The 17,886-nt window shown below is 45.5% G+C and overlaps 1 protein-coding gene across 5 annotated transcripts in view; it reads right to left on the bottom strand.

Moving 5' to 3' along the window:
* MYO19 (myosin XIX) overlaps positions 1–17,886 on the bottom strand; it is a 554,640-nt gene that overhangs the window by 456,983 nt on the left and 79,771 nt on the right. For all 5 annotated transcript variants that reach the window (XM_077295453.1, XM_077295452.1, XM_077295451.1 and 2 more), the window contains one exon: positions 7,809–7,957. In XM_077295453.1, the coding sequence (XP_077151568.1) occupies positions 7,809–7,841 (33 nt within the window). In that variant the 5' untranslated portion in view covers positions 7,842–7,957. The remainder of the gene's footprint in view (positions 1–7,808; positions 7,958–17,886) is intronic.

The raw sequence follows: 17,886 nt of genomic DNA, 5'->3' as shown, positions 1-17,886 counted from the left end.
GCCTGACCCCAAAACCAAAGTTCAGATCCACAGTGGCTGTGGGAATAGTCCTCCATTGTCCACCAGCCAGTTCAATGACAATCCCAGGTCCTCTATGGATTGCCTCAGGCCGAACCACTCGGGGATCAGCCAGTGTGAGGAAAGCCCCTGAGTCACAAAATCCAATAAGTCTCTGTCCATCCAGCACGACCTCCTGCAAGTGCTTATCTCGATGAGCAGAAGTCGTTATAGCTGCGGGTCGCACACCATAAACTCCTAGTGGTGCAACATGGGTGGGTGAGGCACTAGGCTGGTCTTCACGTAGTGGTGACATGTCTTCCTCCATGGCACTTGGCTGTACATAATTAATAATACGACTGGGTACAGGATCAATCCTCATTTCAACAGCTGGGCAGGAGGCTTGCAGATGCCCCAGCTGCCCACATCGATAGCATCTGTGCTGGGTCTCACTTCATCCAAGGCGTCCTCTTGGGCGAGGGGTAAGGGAACCTGGAGGCCGGCTCCCACCTGAAGGTGCTGTAGGAGTTTGAGGACGACTCCTCCATGGACTGGGCATGAGGCCTGCAGATGCCCCGGATGCCCACAGCCATAACACCTGCGCTCTGCTACTTCCTCTCCTCGTCGTATTCCAGAAAACGCAGTAGAAGCAACTGGAGGCACATTTACACGGGTATCAGCATGAGGTGGTGGCTTAGAGGAACGGGGAACAATGGGGACAGAAGAACTGGGGGCCACCGATGTTGTGGAGCTGGTAGGCCTCTCTCGATCCTCTAACAGAACCCTCCACTGAGGCTTGATGGTGAGAGCCTCATCAGCGAGAGATGCAGCTTCTTCCACTGTGGCTGGTCTCCTCTCACGCACCCATTCCCGGATCTCAGCAGGGCACTTGAAGTAAAACTGCTCTTTTAGGATAACCTGGAGGAAGTTCTCCCAGGTTAAGGCCTCCTCTGCCTCCAGCCAGCGATGACATATTTGTTTGAGTCTATGAGCATATATCTTAAAAGACACTTCCCCATCACAGGCTAAAGTACGGAACTGAGTCCTGTAAGTGTCTGGCGTCACAGCATAATGTTCTAGAATAGTCTGTTTAATCTCCGCATACTCACGGTTCCCCCGAGGGTCCATAGCTCTATAGGCTTCGGCAGCTCCACCCTCTAAGAGCCCCACAAGATGTCTGACTCGCTCCCTTTCCGGGACTTCCATTAATCGACACTGATGCTCAAAGTCCTGGAAGAAGCCCTCAATGTCGCCTGCAGCCTCATTAAAGGGCTTGAAGTCTTTGCGGGACACTCTGGGGAGTTCCCTCATGGTGGGTGCTGGGGTTACAGTCTGTCTGGAGCTTCTAGCTGCTTCCAAAGCGATCTGCCTCTCCAGCAATGCCATCTCCTGAGCTCTGTCCTCAGCTCTGTGAATGGCCTCCCTCTCCCTCTCCTGAGCTCTGTGAATGGCCTCCCTCTTATCTTCTATGGTGGCCTCCTCTCCCAGCACTGCCATCTCCTCCTCGTACCACACAACCCACTGACTTTTTGGGGTATTTACCTCCGGCTGCAGTCTTTCCTCCATTTGCTGTGAGGATCCTTCCTCAGCGTTATCTTGCAGGCGAACTCCTTCCAAAGCCTCAATTAGCTGCTCCTTGGAGAGTCCTTTAAAACGGACTCCTACTTCACGGGCCTTTGATTGTAGGCTCCCCAAAGTCCAGTTCTTGTACTCTGCGGTGCTGGTTCCCGATGTTGGGCCATTGTCCTCCATTCCTTCTGCTCTGATCCCGCTGCTTGCCACCAGTATCTGACGGGGTGTACGGCAGAGCAAGAAGGGACAACAGGCCAAGGGATGATTCCACAGATTTATTATCAAGAACGCTGGAACAACACATGCAGGTAGATCTACAGAGTCCACAATTAGTCCAATGGAACAGGTTCAGGGGCACCTCCCGATAATCCTTGTGCCCGCTAACAAAGCAATAGTCCACACGAGTCCAAGGGATCCCAAAACAATCTCACGAACGACGAGATATGTCCTCAGCTCAAGTCTCGCCCCGTTCGCTTCCGCAGTCCCAGATGGACGTGGGGTCTTGCCTCAGCTAAGAATCCCCACTCCTCCTTCAAGGATCAACTCACATCTGATCTCAAAATAAGAATGGATTGTCTGAGCTCCTGGGATCCGCCCATGAAGGGGGGTAGGGGTCACACCTTCTATTCAATGGTTGGGTCCATCAGAAGAGTCTAGACTAGTGGGCTCCACTTAGTCTATGTAGTATGTACATTTGACTAGCCACCTGCTGTGAGGAAGAAAGACTATTCTGCACTAGTGGTGTTTACAAAGCTTAATTACATTATAGCTTAGGGCTGCAAGTATTGGGGGAAGGAGACATTGTTACAGGCGAACTCCCAGCAGAAGAAAATACATAAATTACAGCTAATAGAAACCAGAGAACAGTTACATACATCAAATGGCATATTATTCAAATACAGGACAGGGCAAAAGTACATATCATGACAACGTGTACTGAATGTTGCGTGTACTGAATGTTGCGTGTACTGAATGTTGCGTGTACTGAATGTTGCGTGTACTGAATGTTGCGTGTACTGAATGTTGCGTGTACTGAATGTTGCGTGTACTGAATGTTGCGTGTACTGAATGTTGCGTGTACTGAATGTTGCGTGTACTGAATGTTGCGTGTACTGAATGTTGCGTGTACTGAATGTTGCGTGTACTGAATGTTGCGTGTACTGTATGTTGCGCTGGATCGTTGTGTGTGACAGCGATCCAGCGATGCGTTCGCTTGTAACCAGGGTAAACATCGGGTTACTAAGCGCAGGGCCGCGCTTAGTAACCCGATGTTTACCGTGGTTACCAGCGTAAAAGTTAAAAAAAAAAAAAAAAAAAAAACGTACATACTCACATTCCGGTGTCTGTCCCCCGGCGTTCTGCTTCTCTCCACTGTGTCTGCGCCAGCCGGAAAGCACAGCGGTGACTTCAGACGTCACCGCTGTGCTCGCTTTCCGGCCGGCCGGCGCTCACAGTGCAGAGAAGCAGAACGCCGGGGGACAGACACCGGAATGTGAGTATGTACTGTTTTTTTTTTTTTACTTTTACGCTGGTAACCACGGTAAACATCGGGTTACTAAGCACGGCCCTGCGCTTAGTAACCCGATGTTTACCCTGGTTACAAGCGAACGCATCGCTGGATCGCTGTCACACACAACGATCCAGCGATCACAGCGGGAGATCCAGCGACGAAAGAAAGTTCCAAACGATCTGCTACGACGTACGATTCTCAGCAGGGTCCCTGGTCGCTGCTGCGTGTCAGACACTACGATATCGTATGGATATCGCTGGAACGTCACGGATCGTTCAAACTGTGATTAACAAATGAAAAATCAGGGGCTCTGTAAAAACAAAACCACAGTCAGGTAGACCAACAAAAAGGTCATCCACAACTGCCAGAAAAATTGTTTGGGATGCAAAGAAAAACCCACAACATCAGCTGAAATACATGACTCTGAAAACTAGCAGTGTGGCTGTTTCAAGATGCACAATAAGGAGGCACTTGAAGAAAAATGGGCTGCATGGTCTAGTCGCCACAAGAAAGCCATTACTGTGCAAATGCCATAAAGTATCTCACCTACAATATGCAAAACAGCACAGAGACAAGCCTCAAAACTTCTAGAACAAGTTAATTTGGAGTAATGAGACCAAAATTGAACTTTTTGGCCACAACCATAAATGTTACATTTGCAGAGAGGTCAACAAGGCCTATGATGAATGGAACACCATTCCTACTATAAAGCACGGAGGTGGATTGCTGAGGTTTTGGGGATGTGTGAGCTACAAAGGCACAGGAAACTTAGTCACAGTTGAAGGAAAGATGAATGCAGCACGTTATCAGCAAATACTGGAGGCAAATTTGCACTCATCAGCCTGGACACTGCACATGGGACGTACTTGGACGTTCCAACATGACAACAATCCAAAACACAAGGCCAAGTCGACCTGTCATTGGCTACAGCAGAACAAAGTGAAGGTTCTGGAGTGGCCATCTCAGTCTCCTGACATCAATATCATTGAGCCAATCTGCGGAGATCTCAAGAGCGCAGTTCATGCTAGACAGCCGAGGACTTCACAGGAACTGGAGGCTTTTTGCCAATAAGAGTGGGCAGCTTTACCATCTGAGAAAATAAAGAACCTCATCTACAACTACCACAAAGGCCTTCAAGCTGGCATTGGTGTTTGAGGGGGCAATACATGGTATTAAGAAATAGGGTATGTGAACTTTTGATTAGGGTCATTTAGTGTTATCAAAGCAAAAATTCTGCCGGGGCATGTAAGCTTTTGAGCACAACTGTATGTGCAGCACATTTTGAGCAACTTATCCAGGCAGGTGTGTGTGGCAGGGTGTAGTGCCACATCATGTTCAGGGCAGTGCAGCCGATGCTTCATCTGGACATTCTCTGCTGGACGAGGATGCTGCCACTCTTCGCTGCTGCTGTTAGAGAGGGAGGGTGGATTCTTGTTTGTGGAGGCCCGCCCTCCAGGCTTTTAGCTCCTTCAGCAGGCCGGTCGGTTAGTGGAAGATCAGTCAATCAGAAAGTGGATGCTGCACCCACTCTGCCCCTTTTACCCACACCATATTTTGATATTTATTCTGAGAGGGTACACCGGACATTGCCACCATGCATTCTTTCCTCTATCCCGGACTAAGGCACTGCCACTTTTCTCGTACGGACCTAATGACACCAACAGCTGGTATTCTCTGCAGGACTTCATCAAGGGAGCTTTGTCTAAGTAGTCTGCTGTGTCTGAGGGGCTGATACTCTGGCTCCTCAGCAGTTGCCTTCACTGCTGTATTTGCACCCTTTTATTTTCCTTTTTCCTGTCATTCTATTACTCCTGTCTGAGTCAAGAGAGGACGATGCACACCCACCAATGCAGCCCGCCCTGGTTACCTATGCGTGTTACCAGTCACATCAAGTTTTCCGCTGGTCAATCTGTTGCTTATTGTGCCACCTGTACCCCCTTCCCTTGCTGATGTCTGCTCAGGAGACCCATGTACTGGGTGAAAAGAGTGTGCCATCCTCTGCATGGGCTCAAGTCTTAACTCATTAAGGTACAAAATTAACAGGGTTTCCCAGACTCTGGTTACAGTTGTGAAACGGTTACTGTGGATTTCTACTGCCTCCAGGACTCTGACCCCCGCTATGAGTGAGACAGACCCTCCAGCTACCCCACACCAGCATGACCGATCATGAAGGCGATCCAAGTAACCTTGATGCAGTTCATTGTTCAGGTTACTGTCCAATCCACAGGAAAGGCACATGCTCTATCTCTCTCCATCTTAAGGGTTACAGTCCCCTTAACAGTCAGAGCTTAGTTTAAGCTTGGATTCTGTTCTGGATCCCTTTTCAGGTGGGGAAATTAAGGGAGATAGCAGAGAGTTTGGTTTCAGCTGGGAACTCATCTCTAGGGGTTAAGGAGGTGGATCCACCTCCCCTCGCTAACATAGGATCCCTCAAGTGGGGTAAACGCGTGTCTAGATAATTTTCTAATCAGTTTGTGCAGGTGTCACAGAAAGTTTTGGGTACACCCAGACAAAGGTTTTCAAAAATGTTGATGCATGCAGGTGATGGATCCTTTACAGGCAGAGCTGGTAACATCTTTGTCATATCCACCAGTGGTGAATACGCCTGTGTGCCGCATATGTACAACTACCACCCTACCACCCTTCCCATCTCTAAGATGCAGCACCTTGTAATCTTATAGCTAGACGTATGGAATATATGTCCAAATCTGCCTTTAAAAGTGGCAGGCTTTGTCTTGTGCACAGGTTTTCTGACATGTGGTTATCTAAGACAGTTACCGCATGGGTGAAGCACATGCGTTCAATCTCAAAGAGTAAAGATGGCTGAGTTATCTGACCAGATTGCTCAGGCCTGCAGATACTTGTGTTCTGCGTCCTTGGATGCTGCAGAGTGCTCGACTCATGCCACAAGCAATAGTGTGGCCATCCTTCGAATTTTATGTCTGAAGGCATGGAGGGCAGTTCTTGCCTCAAAAAAAAGTTTGCCTTTTCAGGGCTCACGTCTTTTTGGGGATATATTGTTCAAGGTTATTGTTGACGCTACAGGAGGTAGAAGCACTCTTTTCCATCAGGCCAGGGTGAACTACACATTTTGCAGACTCCAGTTTCGCCCCTTTCACCAATTTTCAGCACCAAGTGAGGCCAGTCATCAGAGACTCAAGGCCTCCCAGAGACGAAGGAGGTCCGCATTCAGGTATACATCCGCTGAGTAGCTTCAGAGGTAACAGAAGAACCAATGACAGGCCGCTCCTGCTCGGGAATTCTTCTCGAGTGGGAGGCCACCTCCTGTACTTCCAAAGAGCATGGTTAGAAGCGATCAACGACATCTGTGTCAGAGAGGTAGTCTCTTCACATTACAGGAAAGAGCTCTCTGCCCTTCTACCAGAAAGGTTTTTCAGATCCTCCACCATAAGAAACCGTTTTGAACAGGGACGGGTCCAGGTTTTTGTGGGCCCCTTTAACACATACCACAATTCATGATGCACAGCTACAGCAGAGAAATATAGGTATAGTGCAATGGCAAATATTTTACTTACTGCTAACATTACATGAGTGATATCTATTGTTAATTCTACAATAGCTCAGAAACTAGCCGCGCCTGTCACATAGTTGCGGGGAGCCAATGGGATGGCATGACAGCCGAGGATCTGCAGAAAACCCCTGTGCTTGTCATAGCAGAAAAATTTATGTGGCAACAGTAAAACTAAGTTTCTTTCCCATGCCAGAGACAACTTTTGGACGTCCCATGATTTCTGTTTTCTCCAATGAGGCAACGTACAAATAAAGATTTTTTTTTACTCATCGGAAAACATTTTTCTCATAGCCTTTATTAGGGGACACAGCACTTGCCCTTGGTTGCCCGGTCAGGCATATATTGATGCTGTTTTTCAGATGTGGTGTAATTGAATTTTACTTTTGTTACTTGCTTTAAAGGGGTTTTCCCACGAACAAAAGTACATTTTAATCACTAGATCTTTGAATAATAATAATTTCCACAATTGGATGTGTTAAATAAAACCTTTCTGTGCTGAGATAATCTTATAAATGTGCCGCTGCTGTGTGCTGTGTAACGGCTGTGTCTGACCGTACAGGGACATGGTCTGATCATACCACAGCTCCTGGGCAGGGAGGGACACAAAACAGAATGCAGACATTACAGCAGAGGATCACAAATTATTCTGTGAGGTAAAACATTGCTAAAAAACAGAGAACTAAATATTTTCCTTCACAAAAACAATCTGCTGTGATCCCCTGCAGTAATGTCTGTATACTTTTTTGCTTCCCCCCCCCATGCCCAGGAGCTGTGGTATGATCAGATCATGCCCCTGTAGGGTCAGACACAGTCATTACACACTACACAGCAGGGGCACATTTATAAGATTATCTCAGCACAGGAACATTTTATTTAATCGCTTCCTATTGTGGACCTTATTTTCATTCCGAGATCTAGTGAATAAAATAAATTTTTGTTCGTGGGAAAACCCCTTTAATACTTTTCTTGCTCCTCCTGCTTTCTCACTAAACTGAGGAGGCCTGATGCTAGTAGACAACGTGTAGTCTGCTAAGGAAGTGACAATTTTCATTTATGATGTAGTGTTAACCTCCACGTAGCAGCAGCCTATCCCATGGTTTCTGTGTCCCCAACAGAAGCTATGAGAAAGATTTTACAGTGAGTAAAAATTATTTATTTTTTCTAGGTCAGGTTCCCTTTAGTGAATTTTCCCATTACCTGAGGGTGACTTGCAGTGTGATACTCTTTCATAATCTCAACACTATATAATTTATCAATCGGCTGAAAAGGATTAACTGCAACCACAGTGCATCCAGCGTTTGTATAGAAAACATCTGCTGTATATCTTGATTGGAGACATTTCAAAACTGTAATAAAAGAGAAAATTCATCTAAACAGCCGAAAAGGCATGAAAAGAACATATGCAATACAAATTAATCTCTCTGCCCCTTCCAAAGGGTATCAAAGCATGTATAGGGGGTGGGAGGCTGACAATTCTGGTCATCACCAAGTACTCCGATTGTGATGATGCCTTTATTTTAACCACAGATGGAGGCTAGTCTCTCAAAACCCTCTGAACTGGTATTGATACATTTTTTTCTGTATATAGCACCATGCTGATGTAATACAGCCATCTTACTATTATTTTTATCATGAAATGTGTCACGTTAATGTATGAAATGGAGTATGATTTTTCATTTTCTCTTGTTATCACACACGCTGTGGGCTCCAACCCCCCTTCCCCTTCCCACTGCCTTCGCTGGCCTAGGCACAATCCCTGTGTAACTTGAAACTCCAGCGGGGAGCCTTGAAACTCCTCTCTGCTCTTTCCCCCCCTGCCGTCGGAATGTTAATTAGCCAGGAGTGTGTTCAAGTTTCTTTTGTCTAAACCCATGTTCTTGCTGAAAAGGGGGGAGATATTAAATAAGCCATAATGCGGCGCCAGTGTATGACAGGAATATGCCAGACACATATTTGGAACGTGTGTTAATAGAGCTTCACTGCGGCACCGGTCGCTAAACTTTAGCTCCAACAGAACCTGAGAAATGGATTGCTCCTGAACCGTGTGAACTAGCTAGTCCAAGTTCAGACTCATTTGAAAGCTAAATTCAGTATAAGATAAGTGATGTGTGTGTGGTCTCTCTGTTAAGTTCTCCAGGCAAGGTCTGATAATTATAAATTTTCATACCAAAATGTGCACCCGGGCAGCTAGTGGAGGGTGCAGGTAACAGCCCCTTTAGTGATGTCACAGCCTACAAGTATAAGTTACTGCCACTCAACCCAGCCTTCATTCCTGCCTGGGACCTCACTGCACTAAGACTCCCTGATGAATTGGGATATCTGGCTCCTCCCATCAGCACGGTTGGCCTGAAATGATCTAAGCAGAATGTGAGTGTTAATCTTCTTTAATCCCTGTTTTTTTTATAATTGCTTGTACATATTTAAATTGTCTCAGTGTAAAATCTTTATATACCTTTTGTAAACACTGCCAACCTTTTCGGAGTAAAAGTTATAATATTTACTAGCTTCGTTAGGGTACATTTTAGAGCAAGGAAAACGGAGCTAAGTGCCTGAAGTTAATTACACTACTAATTTGGGTTGGCTCGAACCCCTCTGTGGAGAAATCTGAGCTGGTGGCAGCGAAGTGTGTTCTGTGCCAGGTGGGCACAGCTGGCAGCGACGGAACGGGGTTTTATAAGCTTTTGTCTGGCTGCGGCCTGAGCATTTATAATTCCTAGCCAGTCCACAGTGAAGCAGCCAGTCCACAGTGAAGCAGCCCGTCTGGCGACTAATTGTCCTAAGTGTAGTTCCCTGACTGATCTGAGGGTAAAGGAGGTGCCGGACAGCTGCAAGTTCCGCAGCGGAACTGGAAAACGGGATATACATAAATCCCTGCAGTTCGTGATATTTTAGCAGCAGTGGGATAACTAAAATAAGCTCCTGAGGTAAATTGATAGGTCATTAGACTTGTTTGTGTTTTCATCACATTGTAGCAAGCAGTGGTGAGATAACTAAGATAAGCCCCCCTGCACAAGTGATAGCCGTGTGCTGGCCAAAGGTCACTCCCTGATTCGTGATAAAATGGTTGTATACATCTGTATGCTAGGGTTACAGCATCGTATTTTCTCTCATCCGAGAGAATAGTGCCGATTATGTTAATCACACTGTAATCAGATTTTTTCGGATGAGGTGAAGATAGAAAAAAATTCCTCATGTCCATTCTGTCAGTCCGTGTCAATCATCAGAGAGCAGCCCAATTTTTTTTCCACAAAGTCACTGACTTGCATAGCTGAGTGCAATCTGAGTATCAGATGTAAATTATGCATGCAGCAATATAAACAGACTCAGTCCGAAGAAAAGAAGCGCATGTGTGCACAGCCCCATAGACTAAGATTTGTCAGATTGTGAATGATGTGGTCTTGGATTTGGATTTGAAAGTAAAGGGAACCTGTCACCAGGACTGACAGGAGGCCACAATGTACAGCCAGTGTCAGTCAGGGCTGGGGACGCTGTTACCCCCGCCCCTATGACTGAATACTGAATGCTGGCGGGGGGAATAAAGAACATTTGGCTGCATTTGGCTGTATACAGGTGCCGGGCAGCATAATAATACTATTAACCTGCAGATTACCCCCATATCTGCTCTGTAACAGTTATTCCTGGTGACAGGTTCCCTTTAAGGTCGTCTGCGTGAGCCTATGTAGTGAGGCAAATCACGATAGTATGAAGCGTTGGATTGATTGATAAGTTGTTAAAGTCTTCAGTGAAAAAACTATTATCATGGTAACAAAAAGCATAGTTACCGTATTTTCCGGCATATAAGACGACTGGGCGTATAAGACGACCCCCCAACTTTTCCAGTTAAAATATAAAATCTTCTTAAAAGTCGGGGGTCTTCTTATACGCCGTATGTCGTCTTATAGGCCGGTGACTAATCTGCCTTTTGGGAGGGAGTGGTCCTGATGACGAAGAGGGGGCATCTCACAGGAAAGTGTGAGTGGAGTATCCCCCATTACCTCATTGTAGCTGCAGTGTGGGGTGCTGGGGAGCGGCGGCGGCCACCGCCCCACGGCACAGCACCCATGCGGCACAAAGAGGAGCAGCAGCTGCCGCCTCTCCCCAGCACAGAGACCCCATGCTGCAGCTACAATGAGGTAATGGGGGATACTCCACTCACACTTTCCTGTGAGACTCCCCCTCTTCGTCATCGGGACCACTCCCCCCACCCACCATATACACATTGGTGTCTGCACTCGGCGTACAAGACGGCACCCGGCGTATAAGACGACCCCCGACTTTTAAGAAGATTTTCAGGGGTTAAAAAGTAGTCTTATACGCCAGAAAATACAGTACTTACCAATAACGGTATTTCTCAGAGCCCATGACAGCACCACAAAGAGAGAGGGGATCGGCCCTTCAGGGACAGGAAACCTACAGGATAAAAAGGACGGTACCTCTCCCTGCATCAGTTTTGTTTACAGAGCATCGGAGGTCCTCCAGGTTAGTCACAACAAAAAATATACAATTTTATCATATTGCTTAACAGGTGAACACTGTGTCTATATAGAAAAAACACACTTCATACAAAAGAATGTGCTCACCGCACACGTGATGAGGGGGGGGGGGGATAATCAGGTGCTGTCATGGGCTCTGAGAAATACAGTTATTGGTAAGTAACTATGCTTTTCTCAGTCCCCCACAACAGCACAACAGTGAGAATTGCAGAGATTATTGCTTAAGGAGGGACCACAGCCTGCAGAACCCTTCTTCCGAAGGTTCAGTCAGATGAAGAGGCTAGGTCTAAGCGGTAGTGTCTAAAAAAGGTTGAAGGTGATGACCAAGTGGCCGCCTTACAGATTTGATCTAATGGTACCTCCGACCTTTCGGCCCAGGAGGTCACCATAGCCCTTGTAGAGTGGGCCTTCAGTCCCTCCGGAACGGCGTTCCCAGTGGATGAGTACGCCAAGGCTATCGCGTCTGTTATCCAACGTGCTATAGTGCCTTTAGAGGCTCTGAGTCCTTTCTTGGGTCCCTGGAAGCAGATAAAGAGTGACCCTTCCTTCCTATGCTGCTGGGGGGATTTTATATACTGAACTAAACACCTTTTCACATCTAATGTGTGGAACTTTTCTTCTTTCTTATTTCTAGGGTCTGGACAGAAGCAAGGAAGGATTATTTCCTGAGACCTATGGAATCTGGACGCTACTTTGGGTAGATAGGCAGGGTCTGTTTTTAGTATAACCTTATCATCCAGGATTTTTGTAAAGAGATGGTTTGCAGACAGGGCTTGGAGATCACTTATTCTGCGGGCCGATGTTAGGGCTATCAGGAGGGTAGTTTTAAGTGATAGAATTTTAAGGGATATTGATTCTATAGCCTCAAACGGGGATTCTGTTAAAGCGGACAAGACTAGATTCAAATCCCAGGCTGGTAGCCTCTGTATAATTACTGGTCTAGACCTTGCGGCTGCTCTGACAAACTGTTACCCAAGGGTTGGCCGCTATGTTTTCACAGTACAATGCTCCTAGGGCTGCTATCGGTACTTTTAAGGTACTCACTGAAAGGCCTAGATCTAAACCCTTTTGTAGAAATTCAAATATTTCAGCAACTGGCATCCCATCTTGTAATCTTACCCGGAGGTGGGCAAAAATTTTTTCCAGGTTTTGCCATAGATTTTTGTGGTCATGGACTTTCTACTTTTCATTATAGTCCATGAGCCGGGCCAGATATCGGTACCACCCGGAGTGACTAATTTTCTTTGGTATTTTTAGGTAGATGCATGTCTGTAGTTTATTTTTTGATATGATAGCCCTTACATATACGTAGCTTATTAACCCCTTCAGCCCTAGGCCTATTTGTACCCAAGTGCCTAAGCCAATCTGACCTGTGCCACTTCATGGGCTAATAACTTTGGAACGCTTTCACCTATCCAAGCCATTCTGAGATTGTTTTCTCGTGACATATTGTACTTCACGTCAGTGCTAAATGGGAGTCAATATATTTTACCTTTCTATATAAAAAAATGCTAAATATTCTGAAATTTTGGAAAAATCGGCAATTTTTTAACTTTGAAATTCTCTGCTTTTTACAAAAATACTGATACCCCCCATAATAGTTATTAATTTACACTCCCCACATGTTTACTTCATATTGGCATCATTTTGAAAATGAAACCTTATTGTTTTACGACGTAATAGGGCTTATAGTTTTATGCGCAATTTTTCACATTTACAGCAAAACCCACTTTTCAAAGGACCAAGTCACTTCTGAAGTCACTTTAAGGGGCTTACATAACAGAAACCACCCATAAATTACCCCATTTTGCAAACTACACCCCTCAAGCTGTTCAAAACTCATTTTTAAAAACTGTTAACCCTTTAGGTGTTCCACAGGAATTTTAGCAGAATGAAGGCGAAATTTCAAAATTTCATTTTTTTTCCAGATATTACATTGTAATCCAATTTTACCTGCAACCTAGCAAGGGTTAACGGCAAACCCAAACTTGGTTACCCTAATTCTGCAGTTTATAGAAACACCCCACATGTACTCGTAAACTAAAGTATGGGCACACAGCACAGCTCAACACGGAAGGAGCGCTATGTGGTTTTTGGGTGGCGGATTCACTGGAAGAAATCTAGGGGGCCATGTCACATTTGAAGGCTGCCTGAGGTACCCCCACAGTGGAAACACCAAAAAGTGACCCTATTTTGGAAACTACACCCCCAAGGAATCTTTTAGGGGGTATAGTGACCACTTTGACCCAACCAGTGTTTCACAGTAGTTGGAAACACTTGGTTGAGAAAATGGAAAAAGTGCATTTTTTACATGAAGGTGTCATTTTAGGCTCATTTTTTTATTTTTAAGAGGTGTACCAGCAAAAAATGCACCCCACTATTTGTTCACCAATCTCTCCCGAACACAACAACACCCGATATGTTGTCGTACACTGCAGTATTGGGGAACGGCAGGCCTCGGAAGGGAAGGAGCGCCAAATGACTTTTGGAGTGCAAATTTTACTGGAAGAAATCTAGGGGGCTATGTCACATTTGAAGACACCCTGAGGTGCCCCAACACACGCACACACACTGACACATACACGTACACACTGACACATACATGGTCGAGACCATGCTGGCCCTGGTTCGAGCTTCAAGAGAAGGCAACTGGATGCTTCACCTAGGAGCAATCCGACAGATGATACCATGGTGTTTTGCCTATGACAAGGTCAACTATGCCCGATACCTAACCTATTACTATGCCACAATGTCTCGGCTGCCCATAGAACACCCAGAGGTCCATGAATACTTCATGCAAGGTGGCTTTTCGGTCCAGATCGGTAGCAAGAATCCTTTTGGACGAATTCCTGTGGACCAGACCATTGAAGAGACAATCAACAAAGACACCCAGACACCAGGGGGCACAAAAGGCTTCAGCCTCAAAGTTGGAGCTGTTTCCAGGTTCTACCTGACATCAGAGTACCGCAGTATGTACTTGAGGCAGCTGAGGGCCCTGGTAGGCCAACAATATACTGACTTCAGCCATTCAGACCTACAGGTGTCTAGGATTAGAAGAGATGAAGCCGATGTCCAATCTTTCGTTCAACTGCTGGAGACAGGTTGGGTGAACCCCTTCAACAAAGAGCATAATGGTGAACTTATCAGTTTGTCAACAGCGACTGTAGCACCACCAGATGTAGCCAAAGACCTTCAAGGGGCATACAGTATAGGAGAGGATGCATATCAAACATTCAAGGATGAGCGTTTGGGTACCGATAAGCCAACTACATTGTTTCATGACAAGATGACGAAGAACAAACTTAAAACGTTCTCTAACATCCAAATGAAGACACGCAGACAAGGTCTTGGCAAGGAGGTAATTTTGAAGGCTGACAGAAACCTATTTGGCCAGATGATACTTGTAGCTGAGAACAGAAAGCTACAAATGAGTGATGTCTTGACTCATCCCCTGGGTCCATTGCCATGGGCACTTGCCAATGGTGATGGGTCTATCCGCAAGACCAACAAGGCTGCCCTCGCAAGGGAGTTGGAGAGGAATGCTCGTCCTGCAGAAGTGATCCCCGAGCCCTCTGCAACCATCATTGATGGGATGAGCCTGGTTCAGAAACTGAAGGGAAACAATGCAACATTTGGCCAGCTAGCAGGCACAGCAATGAGTCGCGCTATCCATGAGGGTGCTAAGAGCAAGCGCATTGATATTGTCTTTGACGTCTACAAGGAGACATCCATCAAAGATACAGAAAGAGTCAACAGATATGAAGGCACAGGGATCCATTTCAAGAACATTCAACATGGGCACAACATCCAGCAGTGGAAAAAGCTTCTAAGTAGTTCCTCCAACAAGGCAAGTCTCATAAAGTTTCTGGTAGAAGAATGGAAGGCGAAACACCACAGGGAGAAGCTTGAGGAGAAGGAGCTGTATGTCACATGTGAGCAGCTCTGCTTTAAGATCACCAAAGAACAGTGGGAAGAGGCTGCTGACCTTAAGTCAAATCAAGAAGAAGCAGACACACGCCTCCTTCTCCATGCTCTTCATGCAGCAGAATCTGGTTACAAGTCGGTCATCATCACTTCGGAGGATACTGATGTCATGGTCCTGTGTCTGGGCATGTGCCACAAAATCCCATCCCACCTGTTCCAGAAATGCGGTACACAGAACCGGACAAGATTCCTGGATATCACCACTCTGAGCCGAACATTGGGAGGCAGCGTATGTGATTCATTGATTGGTATGCATGCATTTACAGGCTGTGACACCGTCAGTGCATTCGCTGGCCGTGGGAAGATGACGACACTCAAGCAGTTGAAGATGAACAAGACATACCAGGATGCCTTTCAGGAAGTTGGTCGTTCATGGGAAGTGTCTACCGAACTTTTTGAGAAGTTACAGGAAATCACCTGCCACATGTACCTGCCAACTACCCAAACAACTGAGGTAAACAGGCTCCGTTATCAGCTGTTCTGTGCCAGACGTGGAGTGGTAGAGTCAAGTCAACTCCCTCCTTGCCAGGACTGCCTTTTCATGCATGCACTGCGTGCAAACTACCAGGCTGCGATCTGGAGGAGAAGTCTGCAGAGCCAGCCATGGGTTGCAAACCCAACAGACTGCGGTTGGATGATAGATAACGACGGAAAGCTTGTTGTCAAGTGGATGCAAGGGGCACCAGCACCAGAAGCTATTATACAGCTACTGTCCTGCAAGTGTGTGCGGTCATGTGAACTTCCTCAGTGTACTTGCCTCAGCAATGGCCTGAAGTGCACAGACATGTGCAGATTACAGACATGCCAGAACAAGGGTACTGAAGACGAGCCAGTAGAACAACAGTCAGATTCAGAGTCCGATGTTGAAGATATTATGGAGTAACATATATATATATATATATATATATATATATATATATATATATATATATATATATATATATATATGCACATGACATGTTCAGTGTGTATTTACATAACTTGGATTAAATTTTGTTACAAATACTACATCTAGTCACTCCGGGTGGTACCGATATCGTCATATTTGGTTCTTGGCTCATGCTAAAATTCCTGTGGAACACCTAAAGGGTTAACAGTTTTTAAAAATGAGTTTTGAACAGCTTGAGGGGTGTAGTTTGCAAAATGGGGTAATTTATGGGTGGTTTCTGTTATGTAAGCCCCTTAAAGTGACTTCAGAAGTGACTTGGTCCTTTGAAAAGTGGGTTTTGCTGTAAATGTGAAAAATTGCGCATAAAACTATAAGCCCTATTACGTCGTAAAACAATAAGGTTTCATTTTCAAAATGATGCCAATATGAAGTAAACATGTGGGGAGTGTAAATTAATAACTATTATGGGGGGTATCAGTATTTTTGTAAAAAGCAGAGAATTTCAAAGTTAAAAAATTGCCGATTTTTCCAAAATTTCCGAATATTTAGCATTTTTTTATATAGAAAGGTAAAATATATTGACTCCCATTTAGCACTGACGTGAAGTACAATATGTCACGAGAAAACAATCTCAGAATGGCTTGGATAGGTGAAAGCGTTCCAAAGTTATTAGCCCATGAAGTGGCACAGGTCAGATTGGCTTAGGCACTTGGGTACAAATAGGCCTAGGGCTGAAGGGGTTAATAAGCTACGTATATGTAAGGGCTATCATATCAAAAAATAAACTACAGACATGCATCTACCTAAAAATACCAAAGAGAATTAGTCACTCCGCTTGGTACCGATATCGTCAAATTTGGTTCTTGGCTCATGGACTATTAGTGTAGAGACTAACTTGTCCGAAAACCCCCTTTCCATCAATAGTGACCTTTCAAATTCCACGCTGTCAGGTGGAGATTCTCTGACTGAGGGTGGAACACCGGTCCCTGTGATAGGAGGTCCGGATGATCCGGAAGAACCCAGGGATCGGTGACAGATAGCATCCTCAGCCCGGAGAACCAGGTCCTCTTGGGCCAGAAGGGGGCTATTTGGCCGGCGTCACACTAGGCGTAAGACAATACGGTCCGTTTTTTACGGCCGTAATACGCAGAAAAGGCCCCAAAATAGTGGTCCGTATGTCATCCGTAGGCAGGGTGTGTCAGCGTATTTTGTGCATGGCATCCTCCGTATGTAATCCGTATGGCATCCATACTGCGATATTTTCTCGCAGGCTTGCAAAACCGAAATCTAATGGATTTATAGGCTCGAATGTTCATTAAAACATATATACAGTATATATATATACATATATACAGTATATATATACATATATATATATATATATATACACACACACACACACACACACACACACACACACACACACACACACATATATATATATATATATATATATATGTCATTGAGACACATATATATATATTCTGTATTTATATTTAATTCAGCGCGATATATGTGAAAAGCCGGTAATTCAATTGCCGGCTTTTCATTTCTCCTTCCCAAACCCGACATGATATGAGACATGGTTTACATACAGTAAACCATCTCATATCCCTTTTTTTTTGCATATTCCACACTACTGTTGGTAGTGTGTATGTGCAAAATTTGGGTGCTGTAGCTTGTAAAATAAAGGGTTAAATGGCGGAAAAAATTGGCGTGGGCTCCCGCGCAATTTTCTCCGCCAGAGTGGTAAAGCCAGTGACTGAGGGCAGATATTAATAGCCTAGAGAGGGTCCATGGTTATTGCCCCCCCCTGGCTACAAACATCTGCCCCCAGCCACCCCAGAAAAGGTACATCTGGAAGATGCGCCTATTCTGGCACTTGGCCACTCTCTTCCCACTCCCGTGT

This window comes from Ranitomeya variabilis, chromosome 3 (genome assembly GCF_051348905.1).
Source record: "Ranitomeya variabilis isolate aRanVar5 chromosome 3, aRanVar5.hap1, whole genome shotgun sequence".
Classification (NCBI taxonomy): Eukaryota; Metazoa; Chordata; class Amphibia; order Anura; family Dendrobatidae; genus Ranitomeya; species Ranitomeya variabilis.
The sequence above is the reverse complement of the archived record's forward strand: the minus strand, read 5'-3'. Positions and strand labels throughout refer to the sequence as shown.